Consider the following 19,603-nt stretch of genomic DNA (forward strand, 5'->3'; position numbering starts at 1 on the left):
CCCCTCCCTCGCATGGTGGGAAGCATTTTGATTATTCTGACCACCGTACTTAGTTTTAATTACAGGCAATTAGCATTTATTCAACAAAAAAAGTTGGCAAATCACTGATTCATTAAATGGAGAATACTGTTAGGAAGTAGCATTATAACATGGACACTTTTAAGGTTATGTTAATCTAAACTGAATGGAATACGATTAACCAGCTAGATACGCCACGCATACAAACATAAATGAATGAATCAATTAAAAGGCAATAAATGCCGAAAGTATTCATTTGTGTATTGCGGTAACTATAGCGGCGCTAATCTGAACTAAAGTGGTGATCTTCGAGTTGCCGTAGAGGGGGAAGGCAATAGGTTTTGTTTGATTGTTTATGACGTTACCGCGTCGGACCAATGAAAGTGTTTGTTTCCGTGTTTTAAGGGGGGGTGACCCCGTAGCTCGGGGCACGTTAACAAGAATCCTATGGGTGAGTGTTTACTAGAAATTATTTTAGATTTTCGTATTATTAGGCGAGTTCGCTGTACGGGGACCCGCCATGTTTCTCCTTCTACATTCACGCTGTGCACGGCTCCTAGGGGGACCTTATGAAGCTTATTAGGATTCCCAGTGTTTATAACTATTTTCGTTGCAGATGCGACGCAATTTTATTTCTCGTAGCGCGGCCATTTTCCGGTGTAGATGCTCACTTGTTCATCCGTCTCGAACGTCGCTACCGCGACTGTCAGCTGTTTTTGGCTTTTCGTTCGCTACAGTGGGGCGTATTCGTATCGCGCTGTACTATGCTCAAAAAAAAAAGGGACTTTCCTCACGCGGGGCGAATAGTTTTTCGATTAGTGATGCTGCTATTTACGTTTGCTCGTCGTGCTGGGCTTGTGTGCGTGCATGCATTTTATGCCAGTCTCGTAGCTACTCCATTCAGGTCCCTCCATTAGGTCTACTTCTGATACTGATTCGATTCTCGAAGTAACGTTAGTTTAAATCAATTACTTTAAGGTCGAAATATATCTATATTCCACGCAAAGGTATGCCGGATAGATTTCATTCAATTAATTATCCGATCAGAGTTTAAGTACAATTCGATTTTTTTCTTTGATAAATGGTTGCTATCTCCTATATGGCAATTCTCCCGATAGGTTGCAGTAATGTGTATTTGCACGTATCACATTCAATTCTCCTTGGGTATTTACGACGTTAAATCTCAATGATCAAATATCACAGTTTAAATGGAAAAACATTGAACTCTTTTACATGTTTTTGTTTAATCAGTGATATGCCTTGTTTTCGATGGGATAATAATGGGGCAAGCCTCGAGTGTAGAAAAATTCTCTTTGAAGAGTGAATGGAGATCCAAGATTTTCACTCAAATACGTGATGCCCAAAATAGTTGTGTCCCTGAGTTGCGTTGTGAATGGCTTCGTGTGCGTGGCGTGGTACCCCACTCTCAGTTAGGTTGGAGAGTAGCCAACTCTCCCACTCTTGGCTTCCGATTTCACCCCCACGTGCCTCGCGCTACCTGGCCAATGGCGGACATGCAATCCGAGTAACGGCTCGGTTTCATTGGTTGCCCGATAAGGGCGAGGGCTTGGCCATACTTTCACGGCCTCACGGCAGGTAGGGGATCCTTAAAAAGATCGCCCGACATTTAGATAAGCAGCAGAGAAGGGGACATATTTTTCACGTAGATACTTTCTCTTTGAAATAAATGCAGAGAAAAAAATCGTCCGATATGAAATCCGTGGCCATCTGCACTCTTTTGGTATGAAGGCAAAATTTCGTGGATTAACGTAACGGACTTATTGAATAGCTTGCAGAGTTCAGTCATTGATGTATTTGGAATAATGAAGTATGATTATCTACATGAATGTCCTAATATTATTCAAATCTATTATTTATTTCACGGTAAATCTGTCCTATTTGTTCTGTTATATTTATATACAAATCTGTTGTATTTTAAAAGCCATATTACTGCTATAATGTATTAATATGCTATTTATCATTACCTCCTTGTTGAATCACCTGTTTCAAATCAAATTTCAATTATGTAAAGGATCAAGTGTTAATTTATTCAATTAAATAATCAGCACATGCGATGTAATTAATTTAAAATTGATTGTAAGCTCAGATTCTACTGATTGCGTTGTAAACAGTATATGCAAAAAAACTAATTTTGCAAATTGTGTTTAAGCTATTTTGCAACGTGTCAGCGTAGGTTAGAATTTTGTTTCATATCTCATTCTGTTATAACGACTTTACGCGTGATGACCTTGTATTTGATATAGTTCTGTTTTAATGAACAATTGCGCGTAGAAATGAAAGAGAGTAAATGAAACGAGTTTCAATGTTTCCTGTTTTATTTCTTCGATATCTTATTGGCAGATTTTCCCGCCACGGGTAACGGAACTTTGGTGATTTTCACCTGACACGTTGGTAAGCAATAAATTGTATAAATATATTACTTATAATTGTTTCAGAGCCTAATTGATCGTTAGCATTTACGAATGATCTCATGTTATGCTTACCTATTCGAACCTATATTGGAAAATATTATTGACGTATGTTCTATTGGAAATTAATTTGACAAATCGATTTAAAGAGCATTTTTGGGATTTTATGGCCTCGTTCTAATGGCAGCCTTGATAAATACATGATGGCCGTTGTTCCCATGAAGTGAAAACGCTTTTTGGCTCGTCGCAAACGCAGTTCCCCCTTTTATTTATTACTTATTTTTGTAAATAACTGCCTATAAACAAGCCATGACTGTCTGTGAAGTGTCAAGCGTATGTTTAACGTGATATATGTGTCAAACCCGTCAGACTGTGTATAGCGGGAACTAGATAGCGAGTGGGCAACTACATTCGGAGGTAAATTGACAATTTTTGATGGGACGCTACCCACATTTTACTACGTAACTAATGATAGGAGCAATTTTATCACAACTCCAATTGTTTTTGACTATTGTTTCAGTTAAATACCGTTTACTCTGCCGTATTCTTTTGTTTACTCTTGTCACACGGTTTTTGTTTGTGTGCTACTGTCTCTTATACGTGTGAGCTCAGATGAGCGCTTTACTCGTGCCACACACATATGATCGATGTTATAACCTACAAATTTCTGTTATTACAAATTCTATCATCACAGATATAAGTCTGTACTTGCAGCAGTTGCGATAAACGACATCGCAATATTTATCTATGAACTTTCTTCATATAATGCCTATTTTTTCGATAATTTATCATCAATTGTCTTCGTGATTAACGAAAAATTATTTCCAAAATAAATTTTTATTCCTCTTGATTGAAAAAATACTTCTATACATACTAGCTTGCTCCATCTCTGAATCTAGATTCTGTTATGTTTTTAGGTTATGATGGCGTATTGTCACGATATAACTATGTCGCACTATCGACCCATACTAGATTTTTAAAAACTGTTATATTTCACTGATGCTCTTATTAAACTAGATTGCTAGTAATTATGGCCATGTAGGTATCCAGTGCAAAGATGGTATCATAAACAGGTGGAATTAATGCATGTTTTGTTGTTTGTTGCAGCAAAGAAGAGAGATCAAGGCCTAAACTCGAAATGTATGAAGAAAGAATAACTGAATAATATATATACCAACGTACATGTGTATCGTGAAAAATATTTAGTGGATATAATTTGCTTCAAACTCTATTCCTAAAAGTACATGCACAAATCAATTAATCAATCAGGCTTGAGAAAATATTTAATCATTCGAACGATGCCGGCTAATTATATTTGGCTTTTGGGTTTAGGATAAAATCCAAATTCCCAGTCGAGTATCCTACGAACACTGTCACCTCGAAAACCAGTTCTCGTTCATGTCTTGGTATTAATTTTATTGTCAAGTGAAGTGCGAAAATAAAACAGGTTATCTAAATGGAAGAAATCTTACAAATGTGCTTTAGACTAAAATCTAAATATGCTCGAGACACAGTGATATTATTGTTCTTAAATGGATAATACAAATCCTTTTAAACATGATTAACAATTCGATAAGAAAGTGTTGATACACATACAGTGATAAATGATTTTTAAAATAAAATCAAGATATACCAGAAGAACTCTGACACTATTGTTCTTAAATGGATAAATAAATAACATAATTTCAATTGCGGTTTGACCAATTAAAGTCGAAGTGAGCATCAAGGTTTTATGGATGACAGGAGCGGGAGACGTCGGTCGTAGACGCGTTGAGTGGCGCCGTAGCGCAAATACGCAAACTCGCATTACATAGCTGGATATATATTAGCAAGGTGAGATGAAATATTTTTGTTTTTCACGATCAATTGCATATTTTCAAATCAACTTTTCTGTTGTGAATTGTGTTTTAAATTTGAATGACTGATTAGAGAAGATGATACCAGCAGCAAATTAAACGTACTCCTATTACCAACTGTTGAAGATTAAGACTAACCACTTTTGAACCACACTAGCTTGAATTGCAAAAAAAATATATACTTTATTCTTGTGCTGCTAAATATGCATGAATATTTTTGTTAAAAGTTGATGCATTATTATATTATCCCATGTATGAATTTAATAATTCTACATTGGTATAATTGCAGGTTTGACTCGTGGATACAAAGGCGAAGGTGAAAAGGTGGCTGAAGGCTGCCTGGAGTTGCGAGGGGCTGCGTGGGCATGCAGCAGCCTCAGCCACGCCCTCTCCTCGGGGACTCTGTATCCTCTACACCCCCCCAAGCTGCACGTCGTAATAATCCTGTCGCTGTACTAACACATCAGCAGGTACTGTCACAAGCATGTCAAGAGCGATGCAATGGTATTTGAAAACTGCGTACAGATCGGCAGTGTTGACTAATCTTTGATTTTCGTATTTTCTTTTAGTTGCAACAGCTGCAGCAGTTACAAGCACACAATCCAACTGGTCAGTCACTAACATTTGCCCTACAACAACCGTCAAATAACGTAAGTTGTTTGTTTCCCTATATTTCTGCAAATGATACATTGATTCATGATCCAAGTACCAACGTACACCTTATAATGAGATTTTGTTAAAAAAGTTTTCCCACTCGAAGGAACAGTTTCACAGCACGGGTTTAGTTCACTATCAAAGTTTAATATTTTTATTTTTTTAAGTGTAGTTAGGCAAAACTTAGAATCTCTATGTTTGCAAACCTCATACTTAGTTTTGGTCAAAGTGAAACAATATTATAATATGTCGTGCAATGAATTACGTCATATAATCTTTCTCATTTACATAGAAGTATGCAACTCATTTTTCATTTGGACACACAAATTTCCTGTGAGGTGTAACCACCTTCTTGGTAATTATTCATAATTTAAAAATTGATTCTTCGGTTTCGCAGGCGCAAGAGCAGAATAATGGATCAGCAACCCATGGAAATCACATAGTTTATGTAAATCAGTTGAACCAGTTGAATCAAGGAGGCCTCGGTCACTCAGGGACTGGTATGGGCCTGCCCCCAGCCACCCCCACGTTTGGGGTGGGCCTTAATATGGGACTGCCGTTATCATTATTAAATACCTCGTTGACGTCTCTTACTTCAAATGCAATTACAACATCAAATCCACTCCTAAACTTGGGCTTATCTGGCATAAACCCAGGTCTGACAACTCTAAATCCGAATCTAAATACCCTAAACTCAAGTTTAAACACCATTAATCAGAGTCTAAGTTCGAATTTGACAACGAATAATATCAACTCTGGTTTAGCAGGCCTTGGCCAAGATTTAACAAATGTTAACTCTGGACTATCGTCAATAAACTCTGGATTATCTGGTATTAATCAAGGACTAACAAGTTTAAATCCGAATGTGAATCCCGGTCTAAACACTCTAAATACAAATTTAAGCAATGTGAATTCTAGTGTTTCCAATTTTGGGACATTAAATCCAAGTATAAGTACAAATTTGACAACAACCAGCATAAACCAAGGACTCAGTCAAACTCTAAACGCTTTAAATAGTGGCTTGACACCAAGCAGCATAGGTTCAAGCAATTCGAATAGCTTTTCGTTTCCCACCATTCAAAGTATACAGAGCTTAGCCCCACATATTGTGAGTTCAAACATTACGCATATTCCTAGTTCAAATGTGTCGCATCTGACTTCAAATTCTAGTGTTTCTTCAATCTCACATATTTCCAATTCCGGTGTTACACACATACCGAGTTCAAGTGTGTTCACACAAGTATCTAGCGTACCTACGCTTTGCAGCTCAAATATAACTCAAGCATCAAACATCACGCATTTAACAAATGCTGGAACAATGCACTCCGGTGTTTCCCAGGCTCCTAATTCAACGTTACAGCATATCCCACTTTCGAATGACCCTAATTCCACTATAAGTCATATAACTTCTTCGAGTGCATCACACATAACTACTTTTCACCCTCAGAGGCAATTTTCCCAGAATTTGAATCCTGTTCTCAGTTCTTCGCAAACGCTAAATAGTGTTAATACATCTTTGAACGCAATGAGCAATTTAAACAATGTGAAGAATGTGCAAAATATTCAAAGTCAGAATATAAGTTCGCCTGGTAGCCCCTTTTCAATACCAATGAAAAGTCCTGCTTCAAATATAGCACCACCTACACCAAGTCCGAGTCCAAACCGACTTCTACTAAGAAGCCCGGCATCTAATTCAATGCAATCAAATAGAAACAGTCCAAGTCCTGTTTCAATTTCAACTCCAAATGCTAGTTTTGGGACCCAACTGCAGAGCCCAATGCAAAGCCCAATGAGTATCGGACCCATTCAAAGCCCAGCGCCTAGTCCTTATCCACCTGCCAAGAGTCCACATCACTTAGGAGCTGGCAGTGCTATGAATAACAGAAGTCCAGCGCCTGGTGGCAGCCCTGGTCCACCAGTGGTAAATCATATGTTTGATATATTCACATTTAATGAAAGAAATATTCATCACCTGCAATAAGTAATAATGAAATATTTAGTCTCTGTTTACAGTCTTACACAACTATTTACCTTATGTCTTCATATGATACAAGATTCTTATATTTTGAAGAGTTGTATTGTTTTTTTAATCTCCTTGGAGTTTCTAGATAATAATGACTGAAACCTGATAAATCAAGATAGTTTGAGTTGTACGAATATCAGCTATTAGCCACCATTCATGACAATCTATTTAATTTGTAGGTAAGATCCAATACGCCAATACTACAACAAGGGATGCAAGTTCTACAGATTATTCATGGTAATCCACAAAATTACCAACCCACTCCTACTCAATTAGTGACGAGGACTCACTTGATTGGAAATCAACAAATTCAAATTGCCACCACCAAACCAACTAAACAACCACCACAAATTTTGCCTAAGCCTCCAAATCAGCAAGCTAGTGTTACACAGCCAAAACAACAGCGAACCACCAACACTGTTACGAGTCAGGTGAATGATGCTCATGTACAATCTGAATTTATTATGCATATAAATAGGTTCAGAACCAATATGTAACAATTAATCGTATGTAATTGACAATTTCAAATGATATGTTGAAAATATTTAAGGCAATGTTAACCCAGAAGGTAAAAATCTATAAACATTTAAAGTTATGCATAATCGTACCGTTTTCAAATCTGAAGTCCATAGCCAAATTCTTAATCACAGCGTTTTCTTTCACGAAAAGTGTACATACATTGCTCTTCATTTTTCACTTAGTACTGGTAGAGGAAGTCTTGATTAATGACAACGTCAAATATAATATATAAGTAACAGAAACATTTGATGAAATATTTTTATCTGGGTTAGCATACTTGGCAAACATGCATATTTAATTCCTGTCAAATGCCTGAATATTTCGTGACGTCGATATGTCCACCTTATTTTTCATAATTTTTGCATAATTTGCTACAGTATATGTTGTAATACCACTTCTTTTATAAAAGGTTCCACAACAATCTCAACCACAGTTGGTTCTTACTGGTCCTCAGACGAACGCCACAACAGCTACCATGATTCCTACAGCGCAAGGTCCACTCTTGCTGAACCAGGTTATTATGTCACCTCAATACTAATCTTGACGACAAGTTTCATTCCTTATTTTATTGATGTGTATTTTACTGGTTCATCTTCATGCTAGGGTTTGGGGATCCATAAATATCATTGCGCCCAAATACTAATTTTATCATCATAAGAACCATATAACGCTTCTTTCAAATGTCAATTGGATATCCCCATAGAAATATCGGCTGTTTGGATGTGATTTAATTGCTCCATTATGTGTAAAACCGAGTATTCGATTTTTATTCAAATCTTGAATTTGATTTTTTTATTTCAAGTGTTCAGTTTATTTGCAGAAATCACAGACCTATTCATAGGTTTGTGTAATGCATTATACAGTAACATTCTTACATTTTTATCTCAGATTGTTTCACATTGTATCACATTATCACATACATTTCAGCGCTTTGCTTTCAATATCTTGTACAAATGTTTTTAATATTTCAAAAGTTTTGAAAATATGCTTTCTCCAACCAAAACTTGTGGGTGTTGATCACTGTAATTGGGTTTGGTGCATAGGTTCTACCGTCTTCAGGGCCTGTTATCGTTCAGCAGCAGCCCGGTGGTGTTCAATTGATCCTACGGACACCTACGAATGCCCAACAACAAACGCATACCGCACAGGTGATGGTTTCATTCATTCGTCAACATTGCACCAAAATTACTATTGAATGAATGTACCCACCATAATGCGTTCATGTATTTACTAGTCATTTGGATTTTGTTGCTATCATCATTGCTTACAATCAGCTTACAAGCTTGTCATTTCGACAATTCATGGAATTAATGTATTTACCTGCCAGCATGTCATTCACGTTATTTTTTACTTTGTTTTTCTCGAACGGTCTTTGAGCTGATACTTGAATAGTGGATGGATGTACTAATATTGAACATTATTCATTAATACCGTCAGTGTACAGAATATAACAAATCAAGAAGACGACCATTTCTAATTCCGACTTCATTAAAACTTTTTAATCACTAATTATCGATAGTTTACACTTTCAGTTCCCAGCAATGATATTAAGTTTACATTAAGATTATTCTTACTATGAGGGTACACTTTTTGCAGTAGGTAAAATGTGATGTTCATATATTATGCTTTAAACGACATGCGGTATAGATAATCCGGACAAATTTTTTCCCCATTAAACAGAATTTTTTCATATCCATGTCTTACTCAACACTATTTACAAGGTCGAGTTTTGGATTCGGTAAACTTTTCAGTCATTACTTTTCAATCTGAACTGGTAATGAAACTAAGACTGTGTTATGTGTGTGTTATGCATGCGCCTGTTCTTTTTAAGAAAACCAAACCTATAACCTAGGTGGACATGATAGTGGAGCGATGATAATTGCTGAGCGTGTTGTTTTTCTAATACACTCATCCGAAATTGGCAAAAATTCTTTCGCTTCAAAATTATAGCTGACCCAACAACAACTGGTTCGTGTCGTGACAGCTCAGGGAATGCAGCTACAGGGCTTGGCCCCAGCATTTTTTGCTGTACCTAACGGTTTTCCGCCACCTCCACCCCCTGTTTTGAGGCATAACCAAAATAGTCCAGCTCCTCGTAAGTTTGCTATGAGCGAAAGACATTATCAATAGTTACAGAAAATAAAACATTCTTTTACAAAGTAAAAATAACAATATATATATGGTGTGCGATACATCAGTGAATAATGTCACTCGATCCTTTTTATTTCCAGCAAATAGTGGAGGTAATCCGATAGTAATACAAAACACCATGGTGCAAAGCCCCCAGACACAACTTACACAAGTGACAAATGCAAATACTTCGAATAATTCGTCAAATACTCATACAGTTGATCATAATTTATTACCTCCGCCTAAAAAGAAAGCAAAGAAAAAGAAAAAGGCCAAAAGAAAAGATGAGGAACCACCAAAGTTAGATTTGGCAAGTATCATGAAAATATCTGGAATTGGCGATGACGATGACATGTTTGATACAGATTTAGTTACTGAGTCAGAAACATCCAATCAAATGCAAATTGAACAAAGTATTGATCAAAGCTTAGGTTCAGCTTTGACACAAGTATCAATTTGTAATACGATTAACGTTAATACACAAACTCAGAGTAACCAGAATAGTCGGAATAGTCAGTTGTTAGCACAGTTACAAACACCTGTGCAAAATCCCATTTCTGGACATTTGAGACTTGCTGTCGGCGAAGACGGCAAGTTCATCTTGCATCACACACCAGAACCCAATCATCCAGAAATTGATGCAGCCACAGCTCAGGCATTAATTCGCTCATTGACTCAAGGTGGTGGACAAAATTCGCAAATAATATCTCAACTTCTTGGTCAGGCATCAGGATCACCACAAAATACTGGACACAATCAACCAATGATACAGATGCAATCGCACAGTAGGCAGAAATTTGAGAAATCACCTTTGGCTACAGCAAATCAAGGATCGAACCAACCTCAAGCGGCAGTTACCAGTCCAACAAATTGTCAGGATGTTACCCTGTCGACGAGTCCTGAGCAATTACAGATTTCCCAGAATTTGAATATGCAAAGCAATTTGAGTAATTCCGCAAATCAGAATACCCAAATATGTCCAAGTTTGAACTCGCAAAGTCATGCAAACTCTATGCAGAATTCGAACATGCAATTGTCCATGAATTTGAATATTAATAGCATGTCAAATACTACAAAAACTGCCCAAACATCGAATACTAATCTACATAGCCATCAGCATTCTAATCCCAATATACAATTATCTGGTGAAGTTTCATCCCAAAAATTTTCAATGGTTTGCCCAAAATTCCAAGTTCAAACGAATCAACGAGTTCCAAACACTGGCCAACCTGTTGCTCCTAATCAACAACATGGACGTAACTTGCAAACCCAGAATGTAACTCAGAATCGAGTCACTAATCCCCCTGTACAATTGAGTCCGCAACAAACTGTTAAATATTCCCAGCATACTGGTCATGGTACACAAAAGCCCATGCAGAGTACTCACTCGATGCAGGTAAACTCTCAATTAGTTAATCTGCTTCCAAAAAATGCGCAGTCGATACAGCAAATTAATATGCAGCAAGAGACTCAATGTAACCAGCAAACAACACAAACTGGTCAACTGTTGCAGAACCAAAATGTACAGCACATCTTCCAACAAAATCCCAATACTAGTAGCAATTTACAACACAATATTCCGTTAAATTCTGTTAATAACATGCAACAAAATATTTCTACAAGTGGTCAGCAAAATACTAGCAAAAATGTACACCAAAGCACTGCTGCTAGCGCACAACAACAGCAACAACACCAAAATAGTATTTCACAACAAAATGCACCTGCTACTCAACAACACTTGGAACAAAGTTTGCATTGTAATATTGCCAGTGATTTACATCATAATTCAGCCAATATTGTTAATCAAAATGCACCCAATAATTTGCAACATGGAACAACGAATAATAAACAACAAAATTTAACTACTGATTCTCAAAATGTCAGTCTGAAACAGCACAAGATGGCATATGTGAATACGAACTGTTCAGAAAATTTACAGTCACCTAATTCTCAAAGTGGTACAAACAACGTGCAACAACAGAAAATTTTGATCTCAAATTCTCCTTGTCAGAGAAATATGCAGCAGACTGATCTTCAGAAGGTTCAAGCATCCAGTACCAATACGATGAATTCTGCTGCAACAAGTATATTCAATAATGCTCCGAAAATTACACCTGAAATTCTGAATGCTCTGAGTAACTTGAACCCAAACGATCAGTTATTAATTGCTAATGCTAATGGGCAAATGCAAGTTATAAGTCAACAGTTATTGCAGCAATTTTTATCTGGACAGCTGAATGTCTCACAGCAAACCCAAAACCAGAATCAAACACAGAAAATTGTCATTGGAGAACCAAACTCCAACAATCAGAATTTGCAAGGTGTACAAATAAATACACCTACCAGTCAAATAATTGTAAACAGCTCAGGGGGAGTACCAACAATACAAAACAATATCCAGAATATTGTCGTACAAGCAGCACCATCTCAAATGCCGCAACAAATACAAATACAGAATTCAGGTTTTCCAACTCAATTTATTGACAATCTAAATCAACAGCAAATTAGAAGTTTGGGAAATAATTCAACAACTACTAGTTCTGCACCCAAGAAAGCCAAGCTTACCAAGAAAGTTAAGGTCGCTGTTACTTCGGCTCAAAACGTCAGTTTTCAATCGGTAATTCTATTTTAATTAATTTTCAACTGAAATTCAGATCTAAAGCAATCTTTTTCATCATAAATTCTTCGAATTATATTCAACTTTCTCTTGTGGTTTCCGTAAATTCATTGAGAATGTAACTTCAAAACATGAAATATGTATGCAACATTTACTGTTTACACGGTTTTATTCAAGATATATAATTTCGGAAAAAAGTTGTGGTTTACATTGACGTTTCTTGGTTTTATAGGTTGCCAAAGCTGTTGCGGTATCTCGAACTACAATGACAACAACAACATCGACTCAAAAAACTAGCCTGTGTGATACCACTAATAAAGGAAACTTAAGTTTGATGGCTCAGAGTACAAATTCAAACAAATCCGAACTACCGCCAACTTCAACTAACGGTTCTGTAGTTTCACCAATGCCAAATAATCAAAATTTGATTTTACCCAATGGACAATTGGTCCAACGGGTGCAAACTATACAATTGCCTGTGCAAAAACAGCAGATGCTGAAAAATATTCAGGCACAAATACAGGCAATCCTTGCACATAAACCCAATAATCAAGCTGAACAGCTTGCTTTAACAAAGCTCTACCACGAGCAGAGCAGAATTTTTGCCAGCGGAAAAGTTATCAGCAGCACTTCTCACCCAGTAAGCAGTGTGAGTATGAGAATAAAATAACATTTACTATCATTACAGAACACATTTACTACATTGTATTATTAACTTCAGTTTTTTCGCGTAAATATATTTCGTTGAATCGGTTTACTATAATATATACAATACGAATTTTTATGAAATGCGTTGTTTCAGGGAGCTGAGTCAACTATGAGTGTTAATGTTGTATCAACCTCGGTACCTACTTCTCAGTCATCAAGCGTTTGCAAAAATCAAACATCGACAGCTCAAACACAGACGTTTAGCAATCCTTCTTTGGCTACCACCTCGAATACTCCAATTCCAAATTCTACATCACTTAATATTCCAAGTAGTGTTAGTACTGCTTTCGTCGGCAATCTAACACAGGCGCAACCTACAGTAAGTCTCATCACCTGTGTAACTTCAATTTTTAAAACAAATTCATTGAATCATTCACATTACTTACTTATACCGACAATTTGGAAATATTACAGGGACAGCAAAATATTCAGCCACAATCTGCCCAGACGGTTCATCATCAAAATATGAGTCCAGTTGAGTCCAAACAGCCTAAATTTTATCAGAATCAAAGTCAACCGATGCCGAGTCAATCAAGTACGAGCACAACACCATATTCTGGGTTGAATGACATGACGAGTTCAGCACAAAGTAGTTTACAAAATCAAACACTGTCTCAACAAATAACTGTACAACTGTCAACGCAATGTCAAACGGATCCGTTAGATGTGAAACCTAATATACAAACGCTCAGTCCAATCAAACAGGAAATACCATCGCAAATTCAAATCCAAGTTCAAATTGGATCTCCTGTCAGTCAGGTCTCATCTAATTCACCCAGAATTGCGTCAAAATGTCCTCAACAAAATCAAAGCCCAGTGAATATAAGTTCATCCCAGTGCCAGATTAAACAATTAAATACTCCAGGAAATAATAGTTCGCCCTTGGTAAGCCCACGACAAGCTGTCAAAAGGCCTGCCTCAAGTCCAATTTGTCGACAAATGAATCGCAGTGATTTGTGAGTATTACAGTTATAATTTCACTAATCATTATATCACATTGCATCACAAGTACAAAACTAATTGCCATCAGTTTTCCATAAAAAATTATTTCTTGTAATATTTCTTGATGGAAAGCTTGTATAAACTTTCCGTCATCTATAAATTGGATAATTATTTTATGTCATTTTCCTTATTAGGCTGGAACAACAGTTGAAAATAGACCAAAATGGTGCAATAAACCCAGATATGAATAGTCCATTTAGTAGTAAATCTGATGCATGTAAGCGTTTGATTAGATATCACTGTTTCAATGAGCAAGTGCTTAGTTCAAAGGATCTGGCAAAAGCGGACGAAATATTTGAGGAGACAGCTAAACATCTATTAAGCAAATTTAACTCTATGATGAATAAATATACGTACCTGTTACTTATGGAAAGCATGGTGAGTATATCTTCCTGACAAAGTCAACTACTAATCACATTATTTTGTAGCTATGTTCTGCAATAAAAATCTTTTGTATTTAGCGAGAGGTGAGAACTTCGGAATTGATGATGATTGATCGGACATTTGTTGCCGAGGAGCAGAGCATCTTAAGTAGACTCCGAGAACAGGAGGCTAAAGCCAATGGTACGAGTTATTGCCAAAAGTTTTTTATATTCTCATACTTTTGTGTCAGTCTTGGTGTGAAGCTTACTTTTTTAAATTTCATGTTTCCATTCTTCAGTCACAAGCTTCTTGTTTAAAAAGTAACAAGAGTTTTATTTATATTGTCATAATCGTTTATTATCTAAACTGTAGAAGACTTTAAAAAGGAGGAGAAACCTATGGTTCCAAAAGTTGAGCCTGGCCTAGCGGACGATGTAAAACCTCTGCCAATGCCTGCTAATGTAGCTGTCAAGCGAGAACTAGAAGATGACTATTCAGAGATGGATGAAGATACCAAACCTCTGATAAAACCATTGAGTTGTACAAGTGGAGATTACGATGAGTGGCTTGAAATACAAAAGGAATTAGGTGTATATCCCACATCTGGTGACAGCTCAAAATGTAAAAACAGTGGTAACAATAGTAGTGCGATGACACGGACATCGAGGAGTGAAAGGACGCGAGCCAATGGTGAATATCGTGGTAGTGTAGTGAGTTCGGGTCTAATTTTGAAAAATTCTTGCGAGACAGTCCCTGTTACGGCACGCCGCTGGAGCGGTGCCACAGATTTAGAAAGAGATCTATTAGAAGATGCAGACAGTTTAGACGGACTCGTTTTGACTTCTCAGGCCCAATGTCCACCACCAATGCATCTCTCCAACGATAATGACAACGATAACGACGATATAACTGCCCAGGTTCAATCGGCAATAGACAGCATTTTGAATCTGAAGCAAGGCCCGTCAAACCCTCTTCCTCCACCCCCCCTCCCTGCAACCACATCAACCTCCCAGAACAGCGAATCTAAAGATGCTGCATTAGATCAAGCTGTGAGGAGTATTCTTGGCTCGTGACCCCCCTACAAGAAAGTTCGTTAAGTAAGTTCTGTTCAACAAGGTCTCTAGACTACATGGAGTTGTGTGTTTTATTAAATAAATTAGTAATCGGTGGCACAACTGCCTGAGAAATAATCGTATAATCATTTGATAATAGTATAAAAGTAACATGAAACAAAACATCCTGGAAACGTAATAATAATAGTGTCATGCCAATTGGAAAATTGTGATCTCTTCTAGCGACCTTGCTGTTGAGTCAAATGTATGCAATCATCAACGTGGTAGTAATCTTGAGGATAATATTTATTTAAACCCAATTATTATATATGTATATTATCAGTTCAGAAAATGGCAGCTATATCTATAAAGTCAATCCAGAGTCGATGATCTTTTATAGTACAATCTGAGGTGATAAGAGTTCCAAACAACTGAGACTTTGGTGTAACCAATAATATCTAATTTTAGGCATTTTTTGGCGAGCACTGGTATAGCAACCAAAGTGTACCAAACGGTACCAAATGCGTTTTCGCGACTCTGGTACTTTCTGGTAGGGGCGGAGCAAGCGGTTTTGGTATAAATCAGAATAAACCCTACTCTGTAGCATGGTCGAAACGGGTTGAACTAGAATCAGGGCGGTCTCTGAGCCGAAATTTAAATACAGGTGAACATACGATCGGGAATTAGACATGAAATATGTTGAGTGTATCGACGAATATGGGGAAGAAATTGTTAAATACTGATAAAACTTTGGAATTCATTTCTACGTTTGAGTCTTCTTCCCAATATTTCGTGCCTTTAATCACGAACAGAACAAACCAGAGCGTTTTAGTGGGACGTCATTATGCTTAACCAGAGTTAAGCTCTACCCATACCAGAAGCAACGACGGTTTATACGACTGGTTTATACCACTGTATTTGCCGAAAAAATGCCATTTATATATACTTAAGTATTGTTCCTTACTTTTTTTTTCTATTATTTAATTTAATTAAATTTTTTGTTTTGTAATCTATTTTTTTTTTTCTTTTTTTTTTTAGTTTAGTGATCCAAACGAAAGTATGTTATTTATTTACTTGTTACCGTACTGGTACTAACAATAAGTGTCAATCACATTATGCTTAATTTTTTGTTCACTTAGAGCTCACCAGTTTACCACGTTGAATGGTGTGCATCGAATAACATTCAATTATAACGACTCTTAAAATATATACCATTTTATTTTTCGCAATGGCAATAATTATAAAACTAATTACATACTTTCCAATAGAATAGAAATAAATAAGTGAACCTACAATGTAATTCGTAATTGTAAATGTGGCTAGGTAGTTAGGTTTGCTCAGATGGACATCTGTTGGTTCGTAGTGTAATTTTGTACAAAGAAACTATTTAAATAGATATATTCCGGTTTTAGCGATCACAGTTTATAAATACTTAAAGGATCGGTGAATTGTAAATAAGTTTTTAACTACATTATTATTACTATTATTATTATTATTATTATTATTATTAAACATATATGAAACATATTGTAAAAAGGTTGGTTAATTTAAAGGTATGAAATATGAATTTTTTTGATCATAGAAAAAATACAAACATCCTAAATTGTAACACAAAATCAAACTATTTTATTGAAAAATCATAACGCTTTACAATCTCTATGGTCTTGTAAACAAAGAATAAGTGTCAAAAAAAGGTAGCACTTAGGTTAAAAATTCGTATATGAGGTGTTCTCCATCAGTTCAGGCAGTTTTTTCAAACGCTATCGAATATCAATTACAATTGATCTATTTTACTACTACTTGAAAGTAATCTGCATAATTTTATTTTGCGATCCTTAGATCACTTCTTTCGGGAAGTCGATTTTTTTTTGTAATTCATACAATTTGGATTCGCTTAGTCTGTTTTGAGCACAAGAAAAATTCAAATCAAATTTCTTCACACAAACGGACATCTTCAATGTCACTCTTAATTTTATATAATTCATTGAGATATGTAAAAAAACCTATAGAAAAATTGGCAACGTGGGTAATGGTCATTTGATGTAGTTAAAAAAATTTTCTTCTAAAGTCTTAGTACAAAATCGCATTAGACGAACCATTGTGTCAATATATTTTTATTACTAAAACAATTTGGGAAAGTTTTACGTGTTGACGGTGTGACACATATGGTCAGACAGATGCGATTTGATGCTAAGACTTATAAGAAAAAATTTTATTCCCTTATGTAGTCGATGCCCATCATGCCTAGTGTTTTATATTTTTTTTACGTATCTCTATAGATTATACAAAGTTAATTGAAAATCAACATAAGACCTAATGCCTTATAAAATTCAGAGAAAACAAACATTTTTTGGTCATAATAACTTTTTTGTCAGTCTTGCTCAATTGAAGTTATATAAGTTACACAAGAAAAATTCATATGCCGACAGAAGTGATTTGAAAATTTAATGTGAAAAATATATACCAAGGCTCCTTTCAAATAGTACCAAAATATGGTCAATTATGAATGATATCTGAGAGAGTTCCACAAAAAATGGCTGAACTGACGGAAAATGTCCCATTTAAACATTCACGTATGCATGTATCATTGAACACAAAAGTGCATATGAAATATACATGTACATATGTCGAGATGGAGGGCATGACACAGAACATTTGTTTATTCTTACATATTAAGAACGAAGAATGTTTAACATATGTCTTGGGGAATGTATCAAATTCTGTATCACGTTTGATTGATTAATGTGTTCAGTTCATTTAAGGTTGTGCCAGAAATTCTAAAATTTGTTTTACATACATGCATAATAAACGTTACATCACAATTATAAATTATAATGCTTTCGTTATTTTTATTCTCGCTTTTCTGAGGAATGAAATTCTAGTAAAGGATATTCTGAGCACAATAGTATGTGATGGAAATTTGATAATAGGCAGTCATTTAGTTATTAAAGTGTCATTTCCACCATCTGTTGACAATTGTGAAAAGTTTTCTTTAAAGAATATTTTACCTATTTCTGGCTAAAGCAATCCAAGACTGACGTATTATACCGGAAAACATGCAAAATAGCATTATTTAATAAATATCCAAGAATAATCTAATTGTACATAACATTAAAATCGGTACCTTGCAGCCTCAGAACCGGAATTTCATTTTTACTAAGTTTTCACATGTTACTATCGTTTGCGCCAAACAAAGTGTAATGGAACTAAACTTGACATCTGTGTGATAATAGTTCTACACTACTACGATCTCGTGGCGAAGGATGCAATTGAATCTTAGTTTAGTTATTTTCACAATGAACAGAATGAAAAATCAATGAAAGTAATTGATATTGAAAATCGTGAATTACGATTACTATTTATTTATTCTATTTTAACTCCTGAAAGTGATTTGGGTCTAATAATTTGTACTACTGTAAAATATTAGGAAATATGCCCAAGATATGATGTGCTGTGCAGTTAAGACTCTGGCTCAGAACGGCATAATTCGTAATAAAGTTAATTACAATTATTAAATCATAATTTTGCTTCTATCTAATGAATAATTAGTAATTCTTATGTTCCTATTGACATACATAATCGTGGCTTTCCGCGCACACATGAAAAATTAATTTATTATAATATTCCCCTGTAAATGACCACCTATTCCAGAAACCTATTAGAATCAGACAATCTGTGGTTTGAAAATCATCCTTTGAGAAATGCCATTTGTTTGACGTTTGATCTTATGATATACTTAACGCAAGCTTATAATATAGAATATATCAAACTAGTGCAACCGTTGCAACAAGTGAAATCGTAAGGTTTCCAATTATTGAATTTATGCAAGGCTGTTTGCTCGCTATAATTGAACACAGATAAAAATAGTTGCCTACGCATTATCATTATCTATAAACTTGCATGCATCCAGTTGTAAAGACTTTCCGATTCTTCAAATTCAAATAACTTTCAAAACCCCAGGGTCTAGTAGGTCTGTTGAAAATATACTGCTTTCGTTAATTTGATCCATATCTTTTTACTGTTACTGATCTATACCTCTCACGTAATCATGTCTTGCAAAGTTAAAAAACCTTATGTTAGTTATTCTTTATTCCTTAATAAATCTGCTGAGAATGTGATGAAATAAATTTCTGATCCGTGTTCTAAGGATACTCAACTTTTGGCTCTGGCTTTATGGTATAGATATATTGTGCTCAGTTAGCTTTAGAATAGCTTGTAATACATTTGATTAT

At 35.7% G+C, this 19,603-nt stretch overlaps 1 protein-coding gene across 5 annotated transcripts; it reads left to right on the top strand.

The window, feature by feature from the left end:
• Positions 1-145: 145 nt before the first annotated feature.
• Positions 146-18,887, top strand: LOC107226791 (protein PF14_0175). Of its 5 annotated transcripts, XM_046729891.1 has the most exons (17): positions 146-469; positions 2,380-2,430; positions 3,555-4,280; positions 4,593-4,773; positions 4,873-4,953; positions 5,355-6,878; positions 7,160-7,411; positions 7,909-8,013; positions 8,543-8,647; positions 9,450-9,594; positions 9,731-12,246; positions 12,479-12,895; positions 13,049-13,273; positions 13,369-13,910; positions 14,091-14,334; positions 14,418-14,520; positions 14,692-18,887. In XM_046729891.1, exons 4-17 carry the CDS (start codon positions 4,669-4,671, stop codon positions 15,390-15,392), a joined length of 7,065 nt encoding a protein of 2,354 aa, XP_046585847.1. In that variant the 5' UTR covers positions 146-469; positions 2,380-2,430; positions 3,555-4,280; positions 4,593-4,668; the 3' UTR covers positions 15,393-18,887. The 5 variants fall into 5 exon arrangements, with proteins under 5 accessions (XP_046585847.1, XP_046585848.1, XP_046585846.1 ...); XM_046729892.1 differs by lacking the exon at positions 2,380-2,430; XM_046729890.1 differs by lacking the exons at positions 146-469; positions 2,380-2,430 and adding an exon at positions 2,571-2,864.
• The last annotated feature ends 716 nt before the right edge of the window (positions 18,888-19,603 follow it).

This window comes from Neodiprion lecontei, chromosome 1, assembly GCF_021901455.1.
Source record: "Neodiprion lecontei isolate iyNeoLeco1 chromosome 1, iyNeoLeco1.1, whole genome shotgun sequence".
NCBI classification, from domain to species: domain Eukaryota; kingdom Metazoa; phylum Arthropoda; class Insecta; order Hymenoptera; family Diprionidae; genus Neodiprion; species Neodiprion lecontei.

Coding starts and splice junctions, on each gene's coding strand:
- LOC107226791 (XM_046729891.1), top strand. CDS start 4,669: ATGCAGCAGCCTCAGCCACGCCCTCTCCTCGGGGACTCTGTATCCTCT. Junction 6,879..7,159: donor GCAGCCCTGGTCCACCAGTG/GTAAATCATATG, acceptor TTTAATTTGTAG/GTAAGATCCAATACGCCAAT. Junction 13,274..13,368: donor TAACACAGGCGCAACCTACA/GTAAGTCTCATC, acceptor GAAATATTACAG/GGACAGCAAAATATTCAGCC.